Source organism: Gekko japonicus, unplaced genomic scaffold (assembly GCF_001447785.1).
Source record: "Gekko japonicus isolate JY-2015 unplaced genomic scaffold, Gekko_japonicus_V1.1 scaffold2025, whole genome shotgun sequence".
NCBI classification, from domain to species: domain Eukaryota; kingdom Metazoa; phylum Chordata; class Lepidosauria; order Squamata; family Gekkonidae; genus Gekko; species Gekko japonicus.
Genome location: NW_015172065.1, coordinates 171,552 through 198,827, shown reverse-complemented (window position 1 = coordinate 198,827; position 27,276 = coordinate 171,552). Strand labels below are relative to the sequence as shown.

Here is a 27,276-nt window from a genome sequence, read left to right as displayed (position 1 = left end):
GTGAGGTCCCACACCTCCTTCCCCTCCGTTGCCACCTCCTCCTGCAGGCTGGCAAGCAAAGAGGAGAAGGGGCAGCAAAGGAGACACCGTGGCTTAAACACGGTATTTTAAAATTAAAGGAAAAGGGGGGTAAGGACACCCCTAATTGAATAGGGGGCGCCACCCTCTGCCCCCTCCCGCTGGCTACGGCCCTGCTGCCAAGTGTTTTTAGAAAGTGGGTGGGGCAAGGTAGGGCTTTTGCCCAGCAGGGCTTCTGATTGGCTGTGCAGATTTTTAAAAAGATGTTGCTTTGGCAGCAGCTGCCACCACAGCACAAGAATCTGAACAGTATTACTGAAGTTAAGGCTGTGGCAATCATTTTTGTGGCCATTTTGTTGCTGTACCATCATACTGTGTCAGAATTCCAAATGGGCCTGCAGGCTCAAAATGGTTGGGGACCCCTGCTCTAACACACTGTGCGCTTTCCCCCACAACCACTACAGGCTAAAGTGGTCACAAAAGCAGCACAAATTTGTATGGTATCATATATGAAGTTTCAATTGCCGGAGCATAAATTTAAGAACAATTCAAAGAAAAACCTGAGTACCATTGTCCAGATAACATCCAAGGTAGGCACAGAGCATCTTTTATGGAAGTATTTTAAGTCAGAAAGCATGATCCAGGAGTTATCCAGGGCAGTAGATCTTGCCTTCAATAAAAAGGAGGCCACCAATCTCTACATAGAAAGCAGGTTACAAATAGTGAACTTGGAAGGAGCTATGAAAGGGGGTCAAGTTTAGGCACCGTACCCATGTTCTGGATCTCCTTGTCTCCACCATAATCGGTGATTTTCTTGCCCAAGTTCACCAACACGTGGTAACGGGTATCATCTGTCTGTCCCAGGAGCAGGTCGATCTCTTTCCGCCGCTCCTTATCTCGAAGCTTCTCGTTCTTCAGGACAGCCAGGACCTCATCAGCAGCTCCACATAGGATGTCTCGGGGCTGTGAGAAACAAGAGTTACTTTAATGGGTCTGATGTCTGCCTCCCACACTTACTTCATGATAAGCACTGCTATTTCACAGTTGAGAAGCCAGGGCAAGACCAGGCAGTTTTTGCCAATGAAGTGGCCAGTCCAGCATAAGGATAGCCTAACAGTAGCTCTGAAACACAACCAGCTTATTAAAATTTGTTTTATTTATAGTATCATTGGAGCAATTTCACAGCTGTCCTATGCACTTACTAAAAGACAGCAGAGGTTGTCGCCTTCTCCTTAGCCAGCAATTCTGCACACCAACATTCACAGCATCTCTCACCTGATCCCCAAGGGCTGCCTGAATGAAGCTCAGGAGCACTTCATAGGTTTCCCGGGTCTCCTTGGTTTTGGGCTTGTAGATAATTCCCACCATTTCATCAATGCCCTCAGAAAGTAGAGTGTAACCCTTCATCTTGTTGATGTCATGTCTGTCCTCATCACGTTTCCGCCTCCTAGAAAATGAGGAAGACCATGTGGCAATCAAGAAAAAAAAAAGAGAATACCTCTCCAGTACACAATCAAAAGGACAACAGCAGGAAGAAAAAGGCAAGGAACAAGCACATCCTCTCAAGTGAAATAATAAAACTCTATTTTTACTAATGCTGGGGTACTAACAAGTTAAAATAAGTTGTGTACGTCAGAAGGTACTACGGTTCAAGTTTCAAAACTGAGTATTGACATCTGGCAGAGTACTTTCTTCTACCCTAATGATCCATTAAAAGGGTGATGAAGGCTGGAGGTGGATGGGAAACCAGGAGGGGGGAAACCCCAGTGATCTGCTTTGCTCACATCATGGAGCTGGGAGAGCCGAACAAAATACAAAGGAAAGATTATGAACCAGACCAGATAATAAACAAATGAATGAAAGAAATAAGAGAGTGTGTTAGGGTCCCACAGTTGGATTAAAACATCCTGCACTTTTAAACTACTGTCAACATTGTTAGTTTTCCTATTGTAAGGGCAACTTCAGAGATATCACGGGTTAAAGTCAACAGCTGAACAGCAGAGATTCTCCAGATCAAAACTACAGTCCCAGGCACACTACACTTAAAAATGCAGCAACATCATGAACAGCAAGTTACTGTTGAATTACTTATTCCATAGGGCAGCAGAACAAAGACAGGCAATTGCTGTAAAGCACACAATGCAGCAAACACGTTTACATCTCTGTGTATCCTTAAGTCCCGACAACAATGCTAACTGTTACTTAAAATACATGAACACATAATACTGTCACCAATAAAAGGCCACTTCACATATGACAATTTGCCACATGGAAGCCAGTCTGTGTGTACATAGCATAGCAACATCACAGGAGTTGCCTTTTTTGGTTACCACTGGAATCACATTAACTGGATAGATTCAGTGGCCCAATCCATATGGTCAGTTCATTTTTGGTCTACATTTTAAGTGCCTTAATCACCAAACACACCAACACCACTCACCAGAATCCCTTACAATCTGGCCTGTAGTGGTCCATCTTTGCATAATAAATTGTAACATAAAGCAGCTCTTAGATGGGAAAATTTATGGCTGAAACTGGGAATTTATGATCAAAAAACTAGCTGCTTAGTTCAAGCCAGTATATGAAATTCAGTCTCATCCCCATTGCTTCTTGGTCCTCATGGCCCTTTTTATGGTTGCCAATACACAATACTACAGGAAGAAGTTAAAATAGGCAGAAACTCTTACTTAGAGTCTGGACCTAGCAGTCCTACATTCCCTCAAGCTCCTGGCCCATAGGCCGCAGTCCTCGCAGCTATCAGTCAATAGTGCTGTTTCCTGTCCCTAGCACCTATGTACAGTTTTGCCCCATCTGTATAGCCTCCTTGGCCTCTCCTCTCTTCAACCCCATCTCCATCACCCATTATTTTCACAAATTCCTGCCTTTCAAGTCACTCCTACTGTGTCCCTCTGCTCTAGCCACCCTATTGCTTTACCACTGTCCCCAGCATTGCTTTGTTCCTGCCCTGAATACAGTTTATCCCTTCTTGACTTTGTACTATGCATTTCCTTTAGGCTCTCCTTTTGGTTTAGCCCCTTCTTGGTTCAGTTCCCCACTTCTTACACCCTATTCTTGAAGATTCCTTCTCTTGTTATCTTCCCTTCAGACTCTTCTCTCTCAGTCCATAGTCTTCTTGCCTCTCAACTCAACTGCTTCTTATGTTCTAGGACCTTTTCCCCAGTCTTCAGCATGTCCCGCCATGATATTCCAACTCTAATCAAAATGATAATTTACCAGTCCTTAAAACAATTCACACTTCACCACCCCAAGCCATGGACCAGCTCAGCCAATCAGTGCCAGATTTTTCAAGGACAAGTGACATATAATATAAGATTCACAGATGGAATCCACGCTTAGGAATTTGATTATTATAACACCCAGACTATGTACATACAAAATATTCTTTGCCAGCTTAGTTTCTTACAAAGATACTTACTTGGCTCGTCTCTCCTCCTGCATCTGAGGTTTGGTCCTCTGGGCCTTGTCACCCATTCGAGTACCTTCCAGCTTTCCAACCAGGGACAGGACCTCCCCTGTAGGCTCATCACGACGGGTTCTGTCGATCAGCGAGCGGTCAGCTTGAAGTACAAGGTTTGAGTTCTGGGGGGATGGGAATCACAGCACAAGAGAAAGCGATCAAGATTGTGGAGCTGGCCATGAAGCAGAATCTCACAAACATTCCTACTCTCAGCTCCACACTGTGAAGACTAGGCAGCAATCCACCATCTCCCAACCTGCTACATATGAAAAATAAAATAAAACATGGAAAATAAAAGAACAAAATAAAAGGATACATTTCATGTGCTATTCGAAATAGTACCACTCATTTCCCATGTGAAGACATAAACACAATCACACATGCAGCAGAGAAAACATTTTTCTTTGGGTCCTTTTAAGCCCCTCTTTTCCTTGTAAAATGCTAACAATGCACCCATGTATCAGGAAGAAATTTTATATTTTTAATGGGGAAAATAGTTAAACCCTATTACCCCTACCCATAGGGCCCTGATCCAAACCACGTTCATACACACTGCCAATCTCCCCTTGAGAGACATACAAGGATTCATTCTCTATACTGCATCTGACTTGGCTTTTAGGCATCTTTGTGAGATACGAGCCTCTTTTACCTCTGTAGCAAAAGAATTGACAGGTGCCCCTCTAGACTATTACTATTATAATCAGGGCAGATAATAACACCCACAATACGGCCAACATATTTGTCCAAATATTATTGTTAGCTTATTAACAAAGCCCATGTATTCTGGTAGGCTAGCTATTGATGATGACGATCCACCAGTCTTTGCGGGAAAAAGACTGTACGTGAATAAACAAACACGAAACAATAGCAGTGCCAATAACAGCAGTATGCTTATTCACAGAGATTATCTGTTAACAACAACAGATGAGCATCAAGAGAGCACTAGACTCTGTTGTGTACATTTCTCCCGGATTAGGAGTAACCAAAGACGTCACAGAAACCCTCAGCCTTCCTCTTCACAGTACTCACCGCCTTGTACTCGTACTGCAGGCTCCGGGCGGTCACATCCGCCATGGCGGCCCCGTTGCCTCCTTCCCTGCTCCGCTATCGACCCGGAGGGCAAACGCTTTTACTCCGGGCCTTTTTACACAGTTCCTCCACTCCTGCAGAACGATGCCCACACGCACTTCGAACACACAGCTAGTTCCAGTTCCGGGTCACATCCACAAACCCTTCCTTTCCCTAGGTGGAGGCGAATGCCGCTAGTGACGTTTCCGGTTCCTAAGTGACTGTGCTCGGGGGTGAAGACAAATCAAAACGAAAAGGACCTGAGGAGTCATAAATATTTGGGGCTAGAGCGGTTTCTTCGTTCTGTATTCGGCTCCTGGACTCCCATATGGCATCGTCCAAGTGGAGATAGGAAACGAGAGCTGTGTGTAACTCTTGGGATTTTTTTTTCTTATCCTCAGATTCGCGCGGGCGTTAGCGGCATTCCCGGTATAACGGGTTGTCCATTCCAATGCGGGACTTTACCACAAAGATGTCAGAGGGTAGAGCGGCGCCACTCTGCGTCTATAGAGGATAATAAATTGCGGTTTACTGTTGTTTCCACGGGAAACTTAGGCTGTGTGTCTCAACTACTCTATTTTTGTAGGTTTATGTCTCTAGGATAGAAATAGAAACTAATAACAGGTGGGGGTGCCTGGATGTCATGTTACCTTGCAGAGAAAGAGACGGGAGTTGACCTGAGCTACCCTTACCTGTGTAGCAGCCTGAGAGATTAATATATTTACTGAAGCATAAGCTTTTGTGGGCTACAGCCTGTTTTAGGATGGTTGTGGGGACGCACCCCCCCCCCACGACCATATGACTCTGTCAGACCATTGGTCCATTACGGTCAAATCTACTCAGACTGACAGCAGCTCTCTAGGGTCTCAGACTCAGGGTCACATCACCTATTACTTTATCCTCACTGGAAATAACAGGGATTGAACCTGGGACTTTGTTTCAGATGTCTGGAAAATCAGAACCTGTTGTCCAATCTTCTTAAAACTTTTGGAGCCTTTATGAGAGAGGAAGGACGTGATACCCTGCAATTTTGGTGATATTTTCTCTACAACCTCACACTACCAGACCCCATTTCCCCCCACAGGAGATCCAGAATGGCTGGGGGTGCCTTGTTTGGGGGATGTTAAGTCGCACTCCTTTTTCCAATCCCCCCAAAAACTTGGGAGGGATAACAGATTGAACCTGGGACTTTGTTTCAGATGTCTGGAAAATCAGAACCTGTTGTCCAATCTTCTTAAAACTTTTGGAGCCTTTATGAGAGAGGAAGGACGTCTTGTTTGGGGGATGTTAAGTCGCACTCCTTTTTCCAATCCCCCCAAAAAACTTGGGAGGGATAGCTTTAGGGGGATGGGATCTTGGTTCCCAGCAAATCTGGTGCCATTTGCTCTAAAAACACCAGCTCCAGACCCCCTGAAAACTCCTCTGTCCTCCCCCCAGGAAACAATAGACCCCTTAGTCCAGAAATTAGTATTAGTATTAGAAATTGGTATTCATGCTGCCTAAATTACAAATCTGAAATTTACCAACTCCCCCCACAAAAAATGCACACACCTACTGCTCAGTCTTTTACTAGTGTACTACACTCCACTACCTTTGATACACATCTGGATTGTCCCCTTTTTGATGGATAGAGGCTGTGTGCTATAAAGACCTGTGTAACTGTGAGTTGAACCCTTTAACTCAAAGACTGTATATGTACTGGATTAATGTATTTTCTACCCTTTCATCAGTTCAAACCAGCTTAAAATATCACTGATTAAAACCGTGCCATCATAAAGCACAAAACAGCAAAACAACCACAATTTATTATCAGAAGCTCAGCTGAAAGACCAAGTATAATCCAAAAGAATCCAAGTAGGCAGGCCTGATTTTTCAAGAAAAAGATAGCCACAGATGGGGCACTCCAAGTCTGCTGTTAGAGACTATTTCAAAGGAGAAGAGCAACTGCCAAAAGGGCATGCAATATTGTAGACAATGTACACACTTGTCAAGATAGGAGTGCAACTCAAAGCCTGCTGGGCTGACCTAAGGTGGTGCACGGGTTCATCCTGCACTTTGAGATGTGGAAGATTACTGGAGCCCATGAACAAGGAGAAATGACCTTTGGTCCTCTAATGGTACCAGCCAGTTGTGTGACCAACCACAGAAATAGCTCAGAAGTAACTTGCCACTGTGTTCAATGGGGTTAAGTTTGCACATGATTGCAGCTTTAATAAAGCAGAAGACTAAGAGGGTTCTTTGAGGACATGTGACATTGACACAATCCAACTAGGCAGAGGGGGTCAAGGTGGCTTTTTTTTTAAAAAAAAATCTTTCTCTGTAGTGGGACTAAAATAGATCTGCGGCATTCTGCCAAAGACTGTGTTCCAGAAGGCTTAAGGTTCATATGTGGTGGCAGTATTTTTGGAAACACCCTCCATAGCTTTGGAAGGTCTGGATTCACAAGCAGCTAAGGCACCAGAGATAGAGCCCAAGACCTAGGCTATGCAGTATGCCTACTCTGTCTTCAAAGCCTCTGACTTGAAGTTTGTCCAGACAAAATTCATCCTAATTCTGTAGCCAAAAGACCCAGATTTGGCCCTCAGATTATACAACTAAATAAGATATGTGTACATTTTCTGTTTTGTGGTCACTTATTTGTGTATTTCTTTCTGAACTCTGAACAATCAATCCTAAAACTTAGACTACAACACTGTTATTTTAGGGATTTATGTCAACATGATGGGGCTCTGGAGCATGTAAGGAAATTTGTCAGTGTTGGAAGATAGAAGTAGTTTATTTGAGTGGACTAAAATACATTCTAACAGTCAGAATGCACATATAGGATCCAATTCTAAAATGCAAAATACTCCCAAATCCCAAATCTGTGAAGCATGTTAACTTCAAGAGAGAAAATTGGGGAGAGAGAAGGTATTTGGGCATACTGATATGAGTGGAAATGGCCCTTTGGATACCCCAGATTCCAACTGTTTATAGAGCTTTCCAAGTTAAAGACTCAGTCCTGGAAACAGACCAAGAGCAAGTGTAACTAGTAAAGTGGTGGTGGAGAGCGCTGTCAAGTCACAGCTGACTTATGGAGACCCTGTAGGGTTTTCAAGGCAAGAGACGTTCAGAGGTCATTTGCCATTGCCTGCTTCTACATCCCAACCCTGGTATTCCTTGGAGGTCTCCCATCCAAATACTAGGGCCAACCCTGCATAGCTTCCGAGATCTGATGAGACTGGGCTAGCCTGGGCTATTCAGGTCATGGGTAACTAGTAAAGTACCGAGTACTTTACTGGGTAAAGTACTCGGAGAGCCAGTTTGGTGTAGTGGTTAAGTGTGCGGACTCTAACCTGGGAGAACCGGGTTTGATTCCCCACTCCTCCACTTGCACCTGCTGATGTGACCTTGGGTCAGTCACAAGCTCTGGCACAGCTGTCTTTGAAAAAGAGCAGTTTGTGTCAAAGTTCTCTCAGCCCCACCTACCTCACAGGGTGTCTGTTGTGGGGAGGGGAAGGGAGAGGAATTTGTAAGCCGCTCTGAGACTCCCTTGGGTAGTGAAGGGCGGGGTATAAATCCAATCTCTTCTTCTTCTTCTGGGTAACTAGTGAAGTACTGGTGGTATATATTTATTATGGCAGACCTCAGTCAAGACTCTCCTTGCTGCATTTTGTACCAATTAGAATTTCTGGGTCATCTCCAAGGCTATCCTACATGCAGAGTTTGATAGTAGTTTAGGCTGGATTCATACCAACATCGGTCTAGGTTCTCTAGGAATGGCCGCAGCTGATGATTGAGTCTAAACTTATAAAAGGGACCCCAGTTTCCTCCACCATTTTTATGTCCAGCAACAGCAAGAAGCCCACGAGCAGCGGGGCTGTGCCACACTGACAGCAAGTTATATTTCTATTCCTGTGTCACCTTAATTAGCGCTTCTGTCTTGTCTTGGCTAAGACTCAATTCATTCACTCTCTTAGGCCTGAATTGGGGGGAGGGGGGAGTTCTGTGTCTTGGAGGAAAGACTCCCACTGAAATCTCCTGATTCAGCTCTCAAAATCACTGTTTCATTATTCCAAGGACATCTGCAACAGGTACAACATTTCCAAGGCAGAATACCCAAGCGCTTCTCCCACGGGTGTGAATTCTACAATCTGGCAACCCACTGTGTAAAGACGTATCTCCTGTTCTAAATTTCCCAGCTGTCCTTTCCAGCTATTTCAAATGCATAGGGCAAAGAGGACATAAGTTTTCTTCCAGACACTCTTAAAGGACAACTTTATCTAGGGAAGGGAAGACACTAGACTAGAGCTAGAGAAGAGCCCTCCCAATAGCTGAAGTAAGGTAAAGGAAAAACTAGACTGCATTGAGGGGGTTAAATTTTGCTGCTGCACTAGGGCCTGTACAGACATACCATTTACAGAACCCTTACCAAACTTCAATGGTTTTTAGTGCACACAACACAGTTGGTTTGATCATCTATAGCAGTGATCCTCCAGTGTGGTGCCCATCAATATGTTTCCTGGCACCAAAAGCCAACCACGGCTTTCCTCCTTCTTAGCAGGAAGTACTTGTACTTCAATGGAGTCCAGGAAGTATCCCCTTTGTGTCTACAAGGAGCAACAATTTGGAAACAGCTGTTTCATCATAGGAGAATGCTTGGCTTGAACTTGCCGACATTTTTGGGTGCCAGCCTCCATGGTGACTATTTTGTGGTGATATCTGCTACCTGTTTTCCAAACTTCCAGAAGTGTTCACACAAATTCTTTAAGGCTGGAGACTCCTGAGCTGTGGTCATATTAGAATGGACCCAAGGAGGAAAGATAATTTTGTATTAATGTGAGGACCTTTTTAAAGATACTGGGTGGGTGAACATAGCTTGAGTGATCTTGAAATTACTTTTAATGTCTTAATGCAGTAGTTTTCAAGCTTTGTTTCCAGAACCCCCGTTCCCCTGAGGCTTATCAGCAGTTCCTTAACTGCAGAATATTGGTTGTGTTTTATATCACACTGAGACCAAATTCATGTACTAATGGTGTTTTCCACCTCTTTTCCCTACTGTTAATGACCAAGGGAGAAGAACAGGAAAGTAGCTAAATGTTTTTGGCAGGGCTCTTTTTGTACTAAAAGCCCAGCAGGAACTCATTAGCATAATAGGCCACACCCAATAGCAAAACTCATTAGCATATTGGGCCACACCCCTGACCACACAGCTCATTAGCACATTAGGCCACACCCTCATGTTACCAGAAGTGTGGTCATCCAGCCACACCCACCTTTCCCTTCTTATTCTGTTTACCTTGTTTGTTGTCAAAACCCAGGGCTTTTTTTGTAGCAGGAACTCCTTTGCATGTTAGGCCACACACCCCTAATGTAGCCAATCCTAATGAGTTTCTGCTATTGGGTGTGGCCTATTATACCAATGAGTTCCTGCTGGGCGTGGCCAACTCAGGAGCCAGCCGGAACTCTGTTCCTGTGTGTTCCTGCCCAAAAATAGCCCTGGTTTGGATCAGCTTTGTGGACTAACTGATGACCATACAGGAAGGTTAATTTACAATCACATTTCAGCCTTCTTGTGTTTTACAGTTTCTATGTGAATTTGACCTCTGTTCAAGTGAGGGTACTTTTCTCCATGTAGCAAGTAAGTACCCTTGAACAAATCCCATAATCTTCTGCAACATACAAGGGCTCATCAACAAATGAATCCATTCAGAAAGTGTTTTTGGAAGGTCTTAATGGATATAAAGCCCTGACATTTTTACTATTAGTAGTGACTTTTTGTACACTAGTCATTTAGACTAGAATTGCAACACTTTATTGTTTTAATGGTTCAGAACTGGTAAAACTAGAGGGTTCAAATCTACAGGTAGTAAAATAGAAAAAAATGGTTTATTGAAAGGATGTCAGAAACACTCACAAGGCAATCGCACAGAAAAGATAATCAAACGTCTAGTTTAAAAGTGGACTTTCTTCATCTCAAGTTGGTAAAACATTGAAAAGGCTCGCATATGTTTCCATTGTTATAATTTTTCTAGCATTTGTTTAGGCTGTTTCTCAAAACTGTATCCATGCCTTTCCTATGATAGCACCACCCCACTCAAAATGGATCTGCAGTTCTGACAGTGTCATTATAGTAAATACAGTTTATACCCTCCTAAATCCATTAGAAGGATATAACTCTGCTTAGCGTTGAACCTTTGATAAGAAAAGCCTTTACTTCTGGGCAGTCTGCACATATCCACCTGGTGATGTAAACCAGTGGATAGTTAGCTTCATGTGTGCACAGGGTTTTCTGTTTCCCATGCAAATTAATGGAGAAGTTGCTAGAGGGCCATCATCATCTCTGCAATCCACCGGGGGGCTGCCTTCTCTGCTCCATCTTTGTAGCCAGAACTGAAGTTAGTAATGTTAAATTGGAAAAGATTTCAAAGTCATCGTGGATACAAGTCCGGATCATGGCATGGAGCACGACAAGTGCTGGGGTCCTCAGGTTTCTGAAGGACCCAACCAACCAACAGAGGAGGAAGGTGAGCCTCTGCAGGAAAGAGGCTGGTGTGCCCTACCCCGCTGTTCAGTGAAGGGGGCTCACAAGCACCTTACCGGAGAGCCTCCATAATACTTTCAGCTTCTGGTCTGGCCTCATTCATGACTTCATGCTCTTTCCCCCCTCTTTGGGCCATATAAATATACATGTACTAAACCATAAGTGTACTAAATATATACATCAGGAGAGGTCTGCTAGGTCCAGTTTAGGAAATGCCTCGAAAGGTATTTATTGTATTTTATTTATTTATTTACAAAATGTATACCCTGCCTTTCTGGCCTCATCAGGGCCACCAAGGCGACTCTGGTGGTTGTTCCTGGGGGGGGGGGCGCATTTGAGAAATGGAGGGAGTGCAACGTGGGTGTGATGCCCCAGAGTCCGCCCTCTGAAGCTGCCATCACTCCCTTCAGGGGAACTGAGCCCTGTGTGGTCTGGAGATCAGCTGTAGTTTCAGGAGATCGCCAGGCCACATCTGGAGGTTGATATGATAACACTAGTTTTAAAACTGCTCTGGCCAAGAAGGAGGGTTACTTGTCATGGGTGGTGGTATCCCCCAAATGCCTGTGGTGGTTGTATCACAGTCCTCTACATTTCCATAGAATAATTAGATCCAACAACTAAAGTTTCCAGTCAGGTTCAGCCCTCTGAGGTACCTCAGCTCCGCCCCAACACTCCCAATGTACAAGGCAGAGGCAAGAGGAGTGGGTGGGTAGAAGGCCAGTGATGGTCACAGGACTTGCTAGCAGTCCAGTTTGGGAGCCTGAGAGGAAGGAAAGCTGGCCCACCTTCCTCACTCTTTGAAGCAGCCCACCTGTAAAACTAACTGTTGCCCAGGGGTGGAAAGCAAAAGAAGTACAGCCTTCCTTACTACTGTTCTTGCAAGAGTAGACTGATAACTAGATAAGCATAAGGAAGAGGGAAGGCTCACTGCAGGGAGGGGGGAAACCTTTTATTTTAATTGCAGCTGTCTATCTTAGGCCAATATTGACCAAGCTTCTGGCAGCTATGGAGCACTTCTGTCTGAATGTAAATGGGAGACACTGCTTTTTTCTTTCTTACAGCTGAACAGCTTTTCTTTTAGAATGCATAAGAATATAGGAGCAGCCCTCGACTTGGGTTTCTCATGAGTCTGAGGCCCCGGTCACACGAGAGGTTTTGGGCTGGTAGAGGGACGGATCGGGGGCGCAGCAAACGGGCGCGATCCCACCGCAACATCTGGGAAGCGTTGTGCTTGCGTCCCCGATCCACCCCTTCCACCCAAAACCCCGCTGCAAAAATGAACCACCTACCATGGTGGTTCATCCCAGACGGCCGCATCAAAGCTGGCCGTGGGATCGCCGGCGCGTCCTTTCGCCGGCGCATCCCCGGCTCCAGCCCAAACTGCGCATGCTCAGGCATGCACAGTTCAGCAGCCTCCCCCTCCCGACTGTGTCTTCCTCCCCGGCATCTGATCGTGCCGGGGAGCAACAGCGCCGCGGCTAAGGGGATCCGTGGGATCCCGCTGCGGCGTCTCTATTTTGGTGCGGCTCTAATTTGCCACACTTTGGCCGGTGTTTTCCCTGCCGTGTGGCAGGGACCTGAGTATGTCTCCTATGAGGGCTGGTGATTCTCTGTTTCTGCATCAGGGGTGACTAGCTGATCCAATCAAACCCAGTGCAGAGAAACAGCAGAGTTAGCTGTTCTCAACAGGCATTTGGAAGGAAGAGAAGCCAGAGCAGTATATCAAGCAGAGATGCAGCGGGCAGCCTCTACTTTGGGATCACAAGAAATGTTATTTTTTTTCATTATTTCTCACAGCACACCAACAGCTCTCTGGTGGCACATATTTTAGAAATGATTGCCCTAATCCCATGTAACTCAATAGTGTGATAAAACTGACAGGAATGCCCTTGATTTTTCTTTGTCACACCTGCTCCCTTCTCTCACTGCTCTTTGCAGTCCTTCGTTGTTTCCTCCTCGTCGTTCTGCTTGTTTCTTTTGGTCATAATGAATGGGCTTACTTTAGTCTTCAGACAATTGGCACCGGACCTCCCATCCCACCATCTTTAATGGCCCCGAGCTAAATCAAGAGAAACACTTAGGACATCTCAAACAAATGTAATTTGAATTAAATCCAGATTACATTGGCTTTTTGTGGGCTTCAGCCATGCCCAGATTCTGAGGCCTTAGAGAAAGCACCAGCTCACTGAAAGGTGTCTATGTCAAGGCAATTTAGAGGAAAGTTATGAATCCTCAAAACAGAGCAGGCCAAAGGAGGTCTTCTGTCCACACCTGGTGAATCCCATTCACTCTCCACACAGGGTTTGCAGTGGCAAATGTATCTTCGAGATCTGTCTGCAATGAGTTCTAAGGAGACAAAAATCCATTCATCCCTCCATGCTTCTGGCCACAATATCACACTGGCCTGTCCAGATTATAGTGGCTGGAGCTGGGGCTTATAATTGGACTTTGTGGGATCCCATAGCCTAGGGGAGGCTGTGTCTGCTTTGCTCTGAGTCTCAGACCAGCTAGGTTTGGGTTGCAGGGGTCCCTGTACATGTACGGTGAAGGAGCACCTGGTCCATATGTTGAAACGGGAGGCCCAGGAGAACTTGTCATGTTATTAAAGGTTTCCAGAGATGGCATGCCAGACATGGATGCCGCTGCAGCTGCAGAGAAGACTGTGGGGCTTGGAAAGGAATTGAGATTCATAGAGTTGAAGATCTGGAACCCCTTGCCATGGATGGGGGTGGTGGTATGCAGCCCTTTTGGGGTCCAGTTATTGTAGGTGTAGCTTGGGTAGAGGTCCTCGTAAGAATTTCCAGACAAGGCATTGAGTGGCGAGCCAAAAGCCCCTTTGCATAGTTCTGTCTGCTGATGCCGCTCCTTTTTCCGCCACTTGGCTCTACGGTTTTTAAACCAAACCTAGAAAGAGAGAGAAAAGTATGGAGTTGCTAGAGCATTGGACCAAGGTCTTGGGAGACCAGGTTCAAATCCCCACTCTGCCATAAAAGCTCACTGAATGATGCTGGGCCAGGCATCCCTCTTAGCTTAACCTACCACATGAGGTTATGAGGATAAAATGGAGGGTGTTGTGAGCCACTTTTGGTTCCATTCAGGAGGAAAAAATGGGTATATGTATCCAGGGGTCGTTTCGTAGAAAAAGAGCTAGGGGAAGTCATTAGCATAACTCATTAGCATATGCCACACCCCCTGACATCACCGGAAGTATGTCATGAGGCCACACACCCTGAATGCGCTCGCCCGCTTCGGGAGAGGGGATCAAAGTGTAATACAAGCCTCCTCCGAGACTTGATCACACCAATCTCAACTCTCTCTTGGGTCTTGATGCCTGCCAGTCATTCCCCCTGCCTGGGGGAAGCCGTGTTGGACCAAAATACAGTCCAAACTGCTGTAAGGAACACCCGTCCACCGTGAGCACTTACAGGGTGCGTCAAATTGCCATTTTACCCTGACCGGAAGCAGGGGGCGGGGCTTCACCGTGTGCCCAGCCCCTCCGAATCTCACCCGGGGGAACTGCGATCCCCCGGGATCCCCCCCGAAATGACCCCTGTATGTATCTAAATAAACTGTAGTGTTCTGTACTGTTTATATTGCAGCAGTTATAACTGTTCAGTGATTGCTTGAAGGATGGCCATTGCCTCTAAAGATTATGTTCTCCCTTCAGGTGTTGTAAAAACTGTTTAGCAGTTCCAAACAGGTGCACTGAAGATCAAGGATCACTGGAGGAGAGGGTGTTTAACCTCTTTCTCCTATGCCTCAGCTAATTTAAGTATTTAATTATTCAAAGTTGTTTTCTTTACTAGGTACCGCATGGGCTGACTTTGGTTTCTCCTGTATTTTCAAGTACTTGTCTGAGCATGGTTGGAGGTGCAAGTTAAAGGACTTTTGGCCTTTGGCTCAGAACTTGGGGACTAGAATAGCCAGCCCAGTGAATTAAGGCCCACCTAGGATGTATTTCTTTGTGTGCCTTGTTTATTTAAATTACAGTTGAAATTGGTTGTTCTGGAAATTTCCATGAACACTTTACAGATTACCAGACAACTAAAGCCCTAACAACCTGTTGGTGGCTGCAAAAAAAGAAACCTAGGGCCAAACTAGATGTTATGGTGTCCATGGGTCCAACCAGGGCTTATTTTGTAGAAAAAAACCCAGCAGGAACTCATTAGCATAATAGGCCACCCCGAACAGCAGAAATGCATTAGTATATCAGGCCACACCCCTGACCGTGGAGCTCACTAGCATATAAGGCCACACCCCCATGCCTTCCCTTGACTTGGCCGGGCACCACCTGGCTGCAGGGAGCCCAGGCAAGCCAGCCCTTGGAAGGGAGGGGAGGCAGTTTAAACTGCCTTCCTTTGGCTCACCCAGGTGCCCCGCGGCTATGGGGAGCCCGGGCAAGCCAACCCTTGGACAGGCCAGGGAAGGCATGGGGAGGCATTTAAATGCCTCCCCGATCCTTCCGGAGCCCCCCCAGCCCAGTCGCGGGGGGGGTCACTCTCCAGGCCTTCCCTCTGTAGCCACGCACGCAGAGGTTTTGGCTGTAGTGGGCATGGCCAACTCTGAAGCCAGCCGGAACTCCATTCCTGTGCGTTCCTGCCCAAAAATAGCCCTGGGTCCAACCCATGAACACTGACACCATTTGAGACCTGCACTCGGCTATTTAAAAATGCTGCAAGGGCCTGATACTGACCAGGCTCGCAGTGCGGTGGGACCAGGCAATCTTTCCTTGCCCTTGTGGCATTTTTAAATTTAGCTCTAAAATGGTGTTGGCATCCATGGGGCAGACCCATGAACACCGGCACATCTGTTTTGGCCCCTAGCTGTATTAGATAATGGTGGAATAAATCTGGCAAGGCAAATTCCTCGTTGCAGTCTAGCAGTTTGAAACATGGGTTGGCTATGTAAATTCTACATCCCATTTGATAGAAAGCAAGGTGCCTGGAAGGACCCATTTTAGCACACTGCCTTCCTGGCAATCTTGGGTCGATCACAGGTCAGAGTGTTTCCTTCTAATAATTATTATTATTATTATTATTATTATTATTATTATTATTATTATTATTATTAATGAGGTCAGAGTGTTTCCTGATAGAACGGTGAATTCCATCCCCCCAGAGTTAGGGTTGCCAGGTCCTCTGGCTGCCGGCAGAGCATGGGGCAGTAGGGTTGTCAGATCCAGGTTGGGAAACTCCTGGAGATTTGGGGGGTGGAGGCTGGGGAAGCCAGGAACCTTATTGGGTTACAATGCCACCCTACAAAGAATCAATTTTCTCCAGGGGAGCCGATCTCTGTAGTCTGCAAATGGACTGTAATTCCAGGGGATCCCCAGGTCCCACTTGAAGGCTGGCATCCCTAACCAGAGTCCAGCAGCATGGGTATTCTTTATAGTACCTGCTCCTGCAGAGAAAGAAAAGTGAGCCGAGAACACCTGGTCTTTGCCAGGCTAACTGTCTTTCAAGCCACTTCAGTTCCTTATTCAACTTTTGAAAGTGTAAACATGGTAGAATGAAGTTCAGGGACTGCCTTCCTGGTAAACCTCCTGTGCAGGCACAGATCCTCACCCTGATCCTGGGCTCTGTCAGGTTGGTCCAGCCTGCAATCTCCTCCCTGGTGCTCATGTCTGGATAGCGATTCCGTTGGAAAGTGGCCTCCAGTTCCTGTAGCTGCTGGCTGGTGAAATGAGTCCTCTGCCGACGTGGTTTCTTTTTACCCAGGTTCACTTCATCCTCGCAGCTGGAGTCAGAAGATTTGCACTGAGAAATCTCACCGGTCTCTCCTGGAGGGAAATAGAAATAAGCAAGTTGGACGGACATAGGCTGGGTTCTCAATTCCTGAGCAAATGTGTTGTATGTGAAGATGAGCCTTTAGTTTTGTTGGGGTATTTGCAAGTTCACTTCCTGGTGTCATGAAAGAGTTAACCTGTTTGTTTGTCTATGCTAATTGTAGTTAGTTAACTTAGAACCTATGAGATGTTGAGTAGAAGTTCCCACGCTAGAAGGGGAAATCCTATTCAATAATGCAGTGCCCTTTAGCCTGGTCATTGCTCAGTTCATAGTTGGGTGATGTTACCTGATACTTTTCATATAGGCATTTTTTTGGGGGGGTTTCTTCCTGCTCCCTTTGTTCTAAGATCAGATTCCATAAGACAGTGTGAGATGTAAGATCAGAGATGCTGGGGGGGGCACAGCATAATACAAGTGTGGTATACTCTCCTCAGCAAAATGGCTCTGCTGAGCGTCTTAACAGGAGCATTCAACACACTGTGGCCTGCCTGACCACTGTTGAGCAGAAGCTGTAACTACAGCAACTTATCTATACAACAGAATGCCTTCCAAAGCAACAGGAAAAACACCATTTGAACTGTGCTTTAAACAGAGACTGCCAGGCCTAAGACATTTGAAGGCATTTGAGTCCAAAGTTATTGCTCATATACCCAAGGAAAGATGGGGGGAACTGGACACCAGAGCTGAAGTGGGGGTCCTTGTTGGGTATGCTAGAGGTGGAAAAGGATATGGAGTTATGAATCCAAAAGCATTTTGAGTTAAAGAATGTGCATATTGATGAAAGCAATGTGCTCCAAGCTTGAAGGTGGTTCAAATCATTCCAGAAGCTGAGGTTGGAGTCTCTTTTACAGATATGGCCATTTGGCTGCCTGCAGAGACCACCTGTCCACAGGCAGGTCAACAAGATGCCCCACAAACAGAAGGGGAGGCAGGGCAAGCTAGGCCAGAGAAGAAGGAGACTCCTATGAGAAGGTCACAGAGGAGCAATAAGGGAGTACTACCTGAAAAGTATACCTTGCATGTAAATGTGCATCCTGAGTGTGAACCCTTGAACTGCAAATAAATGATTGAACAGCCTACACCTGTTGTCAAATACGCCACCTTCAGGACATTACTAAGTATAGCAGCAGCAAGAAGAACGCATGTTCAGCACCTGGACATTGGGACAGCCCTTTTCAGTGGAGATTTGCCTGAGGAACAAGCTGCCATAGCATAGACTGAGAAATTAATTATATTTCTGCAAAGCCAAGGCATTCCACAGGGAAAGGCAGACACCTGCCTACTTGCCAAGCTTAAAGATGGACTGTATCAGTATGTATTGGCGTGTAAGAATGGACTGTCATTATGCTGCTAAACCAAAAAAGATGTTCAGGAAATTGCAGATAACCTGAACAAAGAGGTGGAAGTCAAACAGTTGGGAGCATTGAACCACTACTTTGGAATACAAATTGAAAGAACTGAGAATGGGAATTTTCTCCTGAACCAAAGACACAAGACTATGGACCTTGCAGAGTCCCTGGGCCTAAAGCATGGAGTCAGTAGTCCTCTTGAGCCAGCATACCTCAAGCTTGAAGGTGGAATGTTGCTAGAGAGCAACCAGCAATACAGAGAAGCAATTGGCAAACTTCTTTAGCTAAGCACAGTGTAAAGACCTGATATCTCTGCAGCTGTTGGAATCCTATGCAGAAACAGTGATTCACCAAATCATTCTGATTGGAATGCTGTAAGGAGACTGACTAGATACTTCATAAAAACAGCTGACTTAAAACTTAAGATCTCAGCCTGTGACAACCCGAGACTGGTTGGATACATGGACACTGACGGGGGTAATATCCAACAAGCTTCCTGCCCCGGCTTCCTGCCCCAGGCTGAAATAGTCCCAGGAGAGTGGTATTGAGCCTTTTGGGGAAACCCGCATGTATACTAGGGAACATATGGGTTTTCCAAAATAGTGCCCTGAGACTCTTCGGGTTGGGGAAATGGCACAGGGAGGAGGGCTAAAGCCTCTTCTCCGTGTGCACTGTGGTTCTGATCTGAGTGCAGGAACAGAGGAGAACCTGCAACTCACATGTGATTTAGTAATGTGCATTTAGTAATGTTATGTCCTCCATGGTGCTGTTCCAGAGAGGTACTTACCTTTTATTTTCCTGATGATATGCAATAAAATGAACGATGAATGTTAAGCATTCCAAACTGAATTTTATGTGGTATTTACAGTGCAATTCTAAGCAGAGTTACATCCTTCTAAGACCACTGACTTCAATTAACTTAGAAGGGTATAACTCTGCATAGGATGGCACTGTTAGTTATACATTTTTCATCCTTCAAGCCAATTCTCCCCACTCCTCTGTTTTCAGATGTGCAGCTGCAGGAGTCTGTCACTCATGTGAATAACAGTAACATGTGGCGTCTCAGTTGTGATAAGAGAAAATGGTTCTATCCAAAAACTGTTGGAAAATACAGATTTTACAAAGGGACGAAAGCAGTTTTACTAACATTTTTATATACAAAATTGGATTTAATTTGATTTTTGAATGTCAATTAATGCCTAATCATTTTATGTCATCTTCTCATAACGATTAACAGAAAATCACTTGGCTGAACTTTCCCAGCTTTAAGGCCAATGCATTTATTTGGACAGTGTATATGTGTTTGGGTCTGCAAAAACTGGTTGCCTTTCCCTTACTTCACTTGAACCAAACTCATGTTGCAAAGTAAACATCAAAGATTACAAAAGGAAACAGTAAGATATCAATTTGGATTAATAATCATTTTGAGATTCATAATATAAATTGTCATTTTTCAAAGTGTAATTTATGTCTGTTTTAGCAGCTATAAGGATAAGCCTTTCATTTAAGATTGTTCAGTATTCATCATGTCATCCCAGCAATTTCTCCTTTAAAATGTAACTCTTTCAATTAATCCAATCTTTAATTTGTACCCATATGCTCTCAGTTGCACAGTTATGCCACAGTTTCACAGAATGGAGTGGTGACAGCAGCAGCAACAGAACACTGCCAAGGCTACACCCCCCAGTAGAAATATAATATATTGAACAATTTCCAGCTGTTCTGTATTTTCCACAGGCCTTGCGCACAAAGTACAACCATTGCTTAGTATACCCGAAATGTTGGATGTGTTTATGAGTGTAGCCGGAAGCTGACATAATCAGGAGTTTAAAAGATCTTTCATTTAATCTCAGCTAATCCTGAATATTTACATGTATCAGTTCACACAGCGAAGAGGTACATTGCAAAACAGTCTACTATACCAGGACACACTGTTCTGAGCCTCTGGAACTTCAGATGCCCTCACAGACTGGAGAGCGATGGCACATGGCAGTTGGGTTTCAGCCTAAAGAAGAGGCAGTTCCTGGGCTGCTGACAGATCTATCCATCTTCCTCCCTGACAGCAAGCGTAGTATATTTTCATTAGACCTTAAATGTAAACAGCTGGATCCTCTGTTTAACATAGCTATGGTAAGACCTGCCTGGATAAATGAGACCAAGGATCCACCTAGTTCAGCAGTTCACAGGTATGGCTTGACGGCAACAACCTGCCCATCTAGTATGCAGAGACATACTGCTTCTGTACATGGAGGTTCTATTTAGTTGTCATGATTAACAGCTACCAATCCACCTGCCATTTTGTCCAATTCTTCGACAAGCCATCCCCACGTCTAGTGAGAGTGGATTCTCTCTATGAATTGTGCACAGTGTGAAGGATTTTCTTGGGACTGTCCTGAATTTATTGCCAGTCAGTGTCTTGGTGTGACCCTGAATTCTAGCAATATGGAAGAAGGGGATACATTTTGTCTATTCACTTTTTCTTCATGATTTGTCCTAGAGTATTCATTCATTTAAAAAAAAAATCTAACTTGGACATGTGAAAAAGCTGTGGACTTTTGGACTAGAGTTCACAGCGAAATGCAAAAAATTTTGAAATGTTCCTTTAAAAAAGCACCAGAAATTCTGCTCTTAGGACTTAAAATGGAAGAATTGAATATTACAAAAAGAACTTTATTCTGGTACCTGATTACAACGGCGAGAATACTCTATGCACAATGTTGGAAACAAGAAAGAATTCCAGAGTTAGAAGAATGGATACAAAAAACTTTGTTTATGGCTGAGATGGACAAAATTACGAAAAAATTGAATAACAAAGAAGATCAGGAATTCTATGAGGAATGGAGATACTTTAAAATTTACCTAGAAAAGAACTGGGATGTAAAGCACAATCTATTATATTTAGAACAATATTGAAACTAGAATATGATGTTATCTTAAGGTGTACTGGAGTGACGAGGGGGGAAGCATTGCGGGAAGCCACGGGGAGGGGGAGAGTAAAGTGGGGATATTGGGGGTAAAAATTGAAACATTAATGGAACTGATGACATGTCAATATTTTCATGAAAAATAAAATTGTGTTCTAAAAAAAAAATATCTATCTTGTCTCTCTCCCCAAAGACACAAAGCAGGGGACAAATAAATAACAAATATGAAACAAGCCAAAAGTAATTAAAAACAAATCTTAATCTAACAATATCCCAAAAGCCCCTTTCAATTATTCACCCTTGCAGTGGCACTGGAAAGCCCTCCAAGTAGGGGCCTGCCTCACATCCTCAGCAAGGCTGTTCTACAATACTGGTGCCCCACAGAAAAAGGCCTTGTTGATGTCCAAACTTGCCCGGGGGGGGGGGTCAGAACCAATAGTAGACCTTAATTAGCATAGGCTGAAAGAGAGCAGTTATATGTCGTATGCAAAGTTTCTCTGACCTCTAAAACTCCCAAAGTGCACAAGTTCACTTCTACATAAAACATAAAGACCATCAATAAATATTTCTTCAAATACATTAGTGACAGAAAACCACCCAGGAAGGCAATGGGGCCTTTGGATGACCAAGGGGTAAAAGGATTACTAAAGGATGATAGGGAAAGGGCAGAGAAGCTGAATGCATTTTTGCCTCTGTTTTCCCTGTGGAAGATGGGAGGTGCTCACCCATTTCAGAACCACCAATTTTAGGAGGGGTGTTGGAATACCTGAGTCAGATTGAGGTGACAAGAGAGGAGGTCCTACAACCAGGGGTCATTTCCTGCACGAGTGCACAGGAGCGGAGCTCCGGCAGTAAAGAGCTCAGGGGGCGGGCACATGCAACAAGCCCCACCCCCTGCTCCCAGCAGCCCTCAGTCAGAGCAAGAAGCAGCCAGGTAAGTTGCAAAGCTCCCCCTGGCCCCCCAGCCCCAAACAGTCCAGTGGCACCTTTAAGACCAAGTTTTATTCAGGTACAAGCTCTCCCTCCTCTGCGAGGACAGATCTGGATGTTCCCCCTCCTTCCAATAGCTAGCAATCCAAAACAGTCCAGTGGAGCCTGAGTGGTGGGTGTTGCCTTCTGACACACTTCTGGTGATGTCGGGGTGTGGCATATGCAAATAAGTTATGCGAATGAGTTATGCTAATGAACTCCTGCACCTCTTGTTCTACTAAATGACCCCTGCCTACAACTGATGGACAAATTAAAAACTGACGAATCACCAGGCCCAGATGGTATACATCCAAGAGTTCTGAAAGAACTCAAATGAGAACTTGTAGATCTCCTGACAAAAATATGCAATCTATCATTAAAATCTGCCTCCATTCCTGAGGACTTGGAAGGTAGCTAATATAACCCCATTAAAAAAAAAAAAAAGGTTCCAGAAGAGATGCGGGAAATTACAGACCGGTCAGTCTAAGGTCAATACCGGATAAGTTGGTGGAATCCATTATTAAAGATAGAATTAGTAGGCACATTATGAACAAAAACTATTGAGGAAGAATCAGTATGGATTCTATAAGGGAAGATCTTGTCTCACTAATCTGTTAGGCTTCTTTGATGAGATGAACAAACATGTGGACAAGGGTGACCCATTAGATGTTGTTTACCTAGACTTCCAGAAAGCTTTAGATGAAGTTCCTCATCAAAGGCTCCTAAGTGAACTCAGCAGTTGAGATAAGGGGATAAGTCCTCTTGTGGATTAAAAACTGGGTGATTAACAGGTAACAGAGAGTGAATATACATGGGCAGTTTTCACAGTCGAGGGTGGTAAGCAGTGGGGTATCGTAGGGCTCGGTACTGGGTCTGGTGCTTTTTACCTGTTTCATTAATGGTTTGGAGTTGGGAGTAAGCAGTGAAGTGGCTAAGTTTGCGGATGACACTAAGTTGTTCGGGGTGGTGAGAACAAGGGAGGATTGTGAGGCACTCCAGAGGAATATGTCAGGCTGGGTGATTGGGTGTCAAAGTAGCAAATGAGGTTCAACGTGGTGGGGGCAAGTGCAAAGTAATGTCCATTAGAGCAAAAAATTCTAACTATAAATACATGTTGATGGGGTCCAAACCGGTGGAAGACTGACCAGGAGAAAGATTTTGGAGTCTTAGATAACTCACTGAAAATGTCAACCCAATGTGCGACGGCAATAAAAAAAAAAGGCAAATGCTATGCTGGGGATTATTAAGAAGGGAATGGAAAATCAGCCAGTATCATAATGCCCCTGTATAAATCGACGGTGCTGCCTCATTTGGAATACTGTGTACAGTTCTGGTCACTGAATCTCAAAAAAGATATCATAGCACTGGAAAAGGTGCAGAAAAGGGCATCTAAAATGGTTAAGGGGATGGAACACTTTTCCTATAAAGAAAGGTTAACAAGGTTCGGGCTCTTTAGTTTAGAGAAACGACAGCTGAGGGGTGATATGATAGAGGTTTACAAAATTATGCATGGGATAGAGAAAGCAGAGAAAGAAGTACTTTTCTCCCTTTCTCACAACATAAGAACTTGTGGGCACTCAATGCAATTGATGAGCAGTAAGCTTAGAACAGAGAAAAGGAAGTACTTCTTCACCCAAACAGTAATTAACACATGGAATTCACTGACATAGGAAGTGATGGTGGTTACAAGTATAGACAGCTTTAAGAGGGGACTGGATAAACATGGAGCAGAGGTCCATGAGTGGCTATTAGCCACAATGTATGGATGGAACACTAAGTCTGGGGCAGTGATGTTCTGTATTCTTGGTGCTTGGGGGGCAACAATGGGAGGGCTTCTGGAGTTCTGGCCCTGCTGGTGGACCTCCTGATGGCACCTGGTTTTTAGCCACTGTGTGACTCAGAGTATTGGACTGTGTGGACCATTGGCCTGATCCAGCATGGCTTCTTTTATGTTCTTATATGACTAAATTTTAAACTGTAAGCTTGGAAGGGGCTTGCTTCTTCTTTTTTTAAATAAAGTTACTATGTGCATGTGTGCAGAGAATCTCTTGAAGACACAATTTTTGCCCCCTACTGTCATCATTAGAGAATGGCAGGAATCAATTGGACGGTTAAAAAAGTACCTTGCACCACCTCCCAAATCTAGGCTCATTTATTACAGAACAATTATACCAGCTCCATTCCAGAAGTCATATTGACCCCAGTGACGTAGATCACATCAACAATTGTGCCCACCCAATGCTCTCCTATGGTCAACCTATGCAAAACTTTCTTGTAGCATAAGGTCAGATGCTGTGGATCTGTTCCGTTAGAAAATGTACTTGCCTCTGGCAGCACAAACCGGTCTGGAGGATTCCGCTCATAGCCTTTTGCTCCTTCTTATCTGTGCTTCTTTATTATCTTCCCTTAGGCCCAAACTACAACAGACTTTTAAAATTAGTCGGGTCCAGGGACTCACTCCCCTCCAGAGCAGCTGTGGAGAATGTCATTTTAAAAGTCTATGGGCCCCTGACCTGGATCAGGAACATAGTATGGGAGGGGGGGTCCCTGCCTTATCCCTCCTCCACTTTCCTGCACTGAAACGACCCCTAGGGGAGTTATTTGTCCCACTTCAGAGCTGTACATGCAGGAACCTGGACTCAACTTGTTAAAAAATATCTCGTAGTCTGTCCTTTAGATTCACAGGTTTCACCCTCTTTGATTCCACATGATTACTTAATCCAGGGCTTTTTTTCTTGGGGAATGCACTGGAACGGAGTTCCAGAACCTCTTCGACAAAATCCTTTTAAAAATCTTTAAAAGTTCATGAGTTTTCAGTATACAGATTGAAAACTTAATTTCCCTCTTGAGAGTTCCAGCACCTCTTTTTTAATTTTACTTTAAAGGCACCATGGTTCATTTTTTTACAATCTGTACTTGCTACCATGGATCAGAAAATAACCTTTATGAGTGTTTATTTCTAAGAGGAATTGGCTATGGCTGGAGGCAGACACTCACTTGATGCTCATTTTCTTTAGAGAGTTAAGTGAGGGATCACTGAGAAGGAGATATCTGGGGGTGTTTAGTATATTGGTTTTTAATTATGTTTTATTTGTAACTTTTAAGTTACTTTGAGGCACAAGGAAAGGTGAGATATAAATATTTTAATAAACAAACAATAAAATAAATAAATAAATGAAAGTTAGCTCTGGCTGACAAAAAGTTATGGCAGAATGAATACTAGACTCTTTATTTTTGACTTGCAGTATATTCACGCTTCTAATTTTCACTACTGGTTAACAGATTTTGCAAGGTTACCCATGGTTTCAAAAACCACTCAAACCTTTTTGCTGGGTAATGACTGAAGGACAAATGTGTACACACGCCATGGGAAACAGTACCTTTCTCAAACAATTTTGAAAAAAATTCAGCCCGTGGTATATTATGCTGTAACTCATTTACACGAATGGACTTGAGAACACATCTTTAGACACACCCATCCTCAGGGTCAGGTTCACAAAGTTCCCAGGCCACATGGTATTTCAGAACACGCTTCTCCTTCATGCCTTACCTCCACTCTCAGTACTGGGTGTCCCTGCCAGAGCTCTTGGCTGTATCCCTTCGGAGTTCCCATCCGTGGCTTGCAGCAAGGCTGACATATTCCCAGCAGTCCAAAGACAGGTCCTTTCTTAAAGTCTACTGTATGAGAGTAGAATGGCTTTATACCTCCCACGCCACAAGTTCTTAAAAGACCTTGCTGGCCAACAAGGCCTGAGGTCTCTGTTTTGATGAGCTGACAGAAGAGGACTCAGGAACAAAATGGTGCCAATGCAATGAGTACAAGTCTCCCAGAAGGATGGATTGTCCAAGCTATGGAATCCCTTCACACACAGGCTGTGATCTGCACAGTTCCTTCCAGGTTATGAAATAGGAAATCCCCAATCCCTTCCCAAGATATCCTTCATGAACTCATACTAGCCATTCTTGGAGAGCTCAGCTTTCCTCTACCAGGTCCACACCAAGGTCTGGCTTCTGGACTCTCTCCACAGCCGTTTGCAACTTCTCAGAACCTTTCCCTGCTCCCTGTCCTTCTTTCTTCCTTCCCTCACATGTTTATTTCTCTTTCCCAGGGCTGCAGTGCTCTTGGCTTGGCGGGGAGGAGGGGTGTGTGTGTATGTGTGTATGTGTCAAATATCAGGGAGGGACAGCTGAGTACAGTCTAACCAGGTGCCAATCAGCCATGGTCTCCATAGCAGACTGGGGAAGCTAGATGTGGGGATGGATGAGAAGATGGCAGCTGGGAGGCCACTGTTTTGTTCAGAATGCTTGCCGGAAGAGTAGACAAAAATATGCATCGTTCTGGCACCATTTGTCGCTGTATTTACAGTTTTGCAGTTGGAGTTTTATTCATCTTTGTGGCTTGCCCTTCGAACCCCTTCACGCAAGAATATAAGGCCAGCCTTGCTGGATCAGGACAAGGTGATGGAGTCCAGCAGCTTGTTTCTCACCACAGCAGCCAGATTTCTCTGGGGATGCTAATAAAGTGGGGCAAGAAAGCAAGAGACTTCTATTATTTTTCCCTGGTATCTAGACAAATATATTCTGTCCTTAACGTGGGGCCCCACTGAGCTATCATGGCCCATGAATCTCATCTCTCACTTAAGCTGTTATTTTAAAACTCTATATGCTAGTGGCTAGTGCCATATCTTGTAGTGAGTTCCGTAAATTGATTATGCACACAGTGAATACATATTCACTGAAGGGAGAAAAATGCCTCCATTCTGCTGAGCATTTATCTTTTCAAAAGCAATCTCTCTCTCTCTCTCTCTCTCTCTCTCTCTCTCTCTCTCTCTCTCTCACACACACACACACACACACACACACACACACACACACACACAGAGTTTTGATTCTAAACTCAAACACCACAAATGTCTTAGCCTTCTTTCATGGAGCAGATGCTCCAACCCTTTGGTCTAATTCAGTGGCCTTGCACATAGTAAGTCACAGGATCAATCCCTGGCACCTCCAGATAAACGAACTCAGGAAGCAGGTCTTGGGGATGTGCATTCCCAATGGAAGTGAAGCCAACGTATGTGTGATTCCAGCTGCTGGCACTTGTCCTTTATTACTCTCTACTTGCCCACTGTTGTCTTCACTCAGTAAAGAGGACAGTAAAGAA

At 44.6% G+C, this 27,276-nt stretch overlaps 2 protein-coding genes across 2 annotated transcripts in view; both read right to left on the bottom strand.

The window, feature by feature from the left end:
- SNRNP200 (small nuclear ribonucleoprotein, U5 200kDa subunit) overlaps positions 1 to 4,698 on the bottom strand; it is a 38,763-nt gene extending 34,065 nt beyond the window's left edge. Inside the window, exons 1-4 of the mRNA XM_015420824.1 lie at positions 4,526 to 4,698; positions 3,455 to 3,618; positions 1,294 to 1,465; positions 789 to 981 (exon numbers count right to left, since the gene is read on the bottom strand). Coding sequence (XP_015276310.1) covers positions 789 to 981; positions 1,294 to 1,465; positions 3,455 to 3,618; positions 4,526 to 4,570 — 574 coding nt within the window. The 5' untranslated portion in view covers positions 4,571 to 4,698. The remainder of the gene's footprint in view (positions 1 to 788; positions 982 to 1,293; positions 1,466 to 3,454; positions 3,619 to 4,525) is intronic.
- Positions 4,699 to 12,638: 7,940 nt separating this feature from the next.
- LOC107118469 (pituitary homeobox 2-like) lies at positions 12,639 to 26,143 on the bottom strand. Its single transcript, XM_015420818.1, has 3 exons — positions 25,666 to 26,143; positions 16,652 to 16,866; positions 12,639 to 13,991 (listed from the first exon to the last, which is right to left on the bottom strand). The coding sequence occupies exons 1-3, from the start codon at positions 25,751 to 25,753 to the stop codon at positions 13,482 to 13,484; spliced, it is 813 nt and encodes a 270-aa protein (XP_015276304.1). The 5' UTR covers positions 25,754 to 26,143; the 3' UTR covers positions 12,639 to 13,481.
- Positions 26,144 to 27,276: the final 1,133 nt, after the last annotated feature.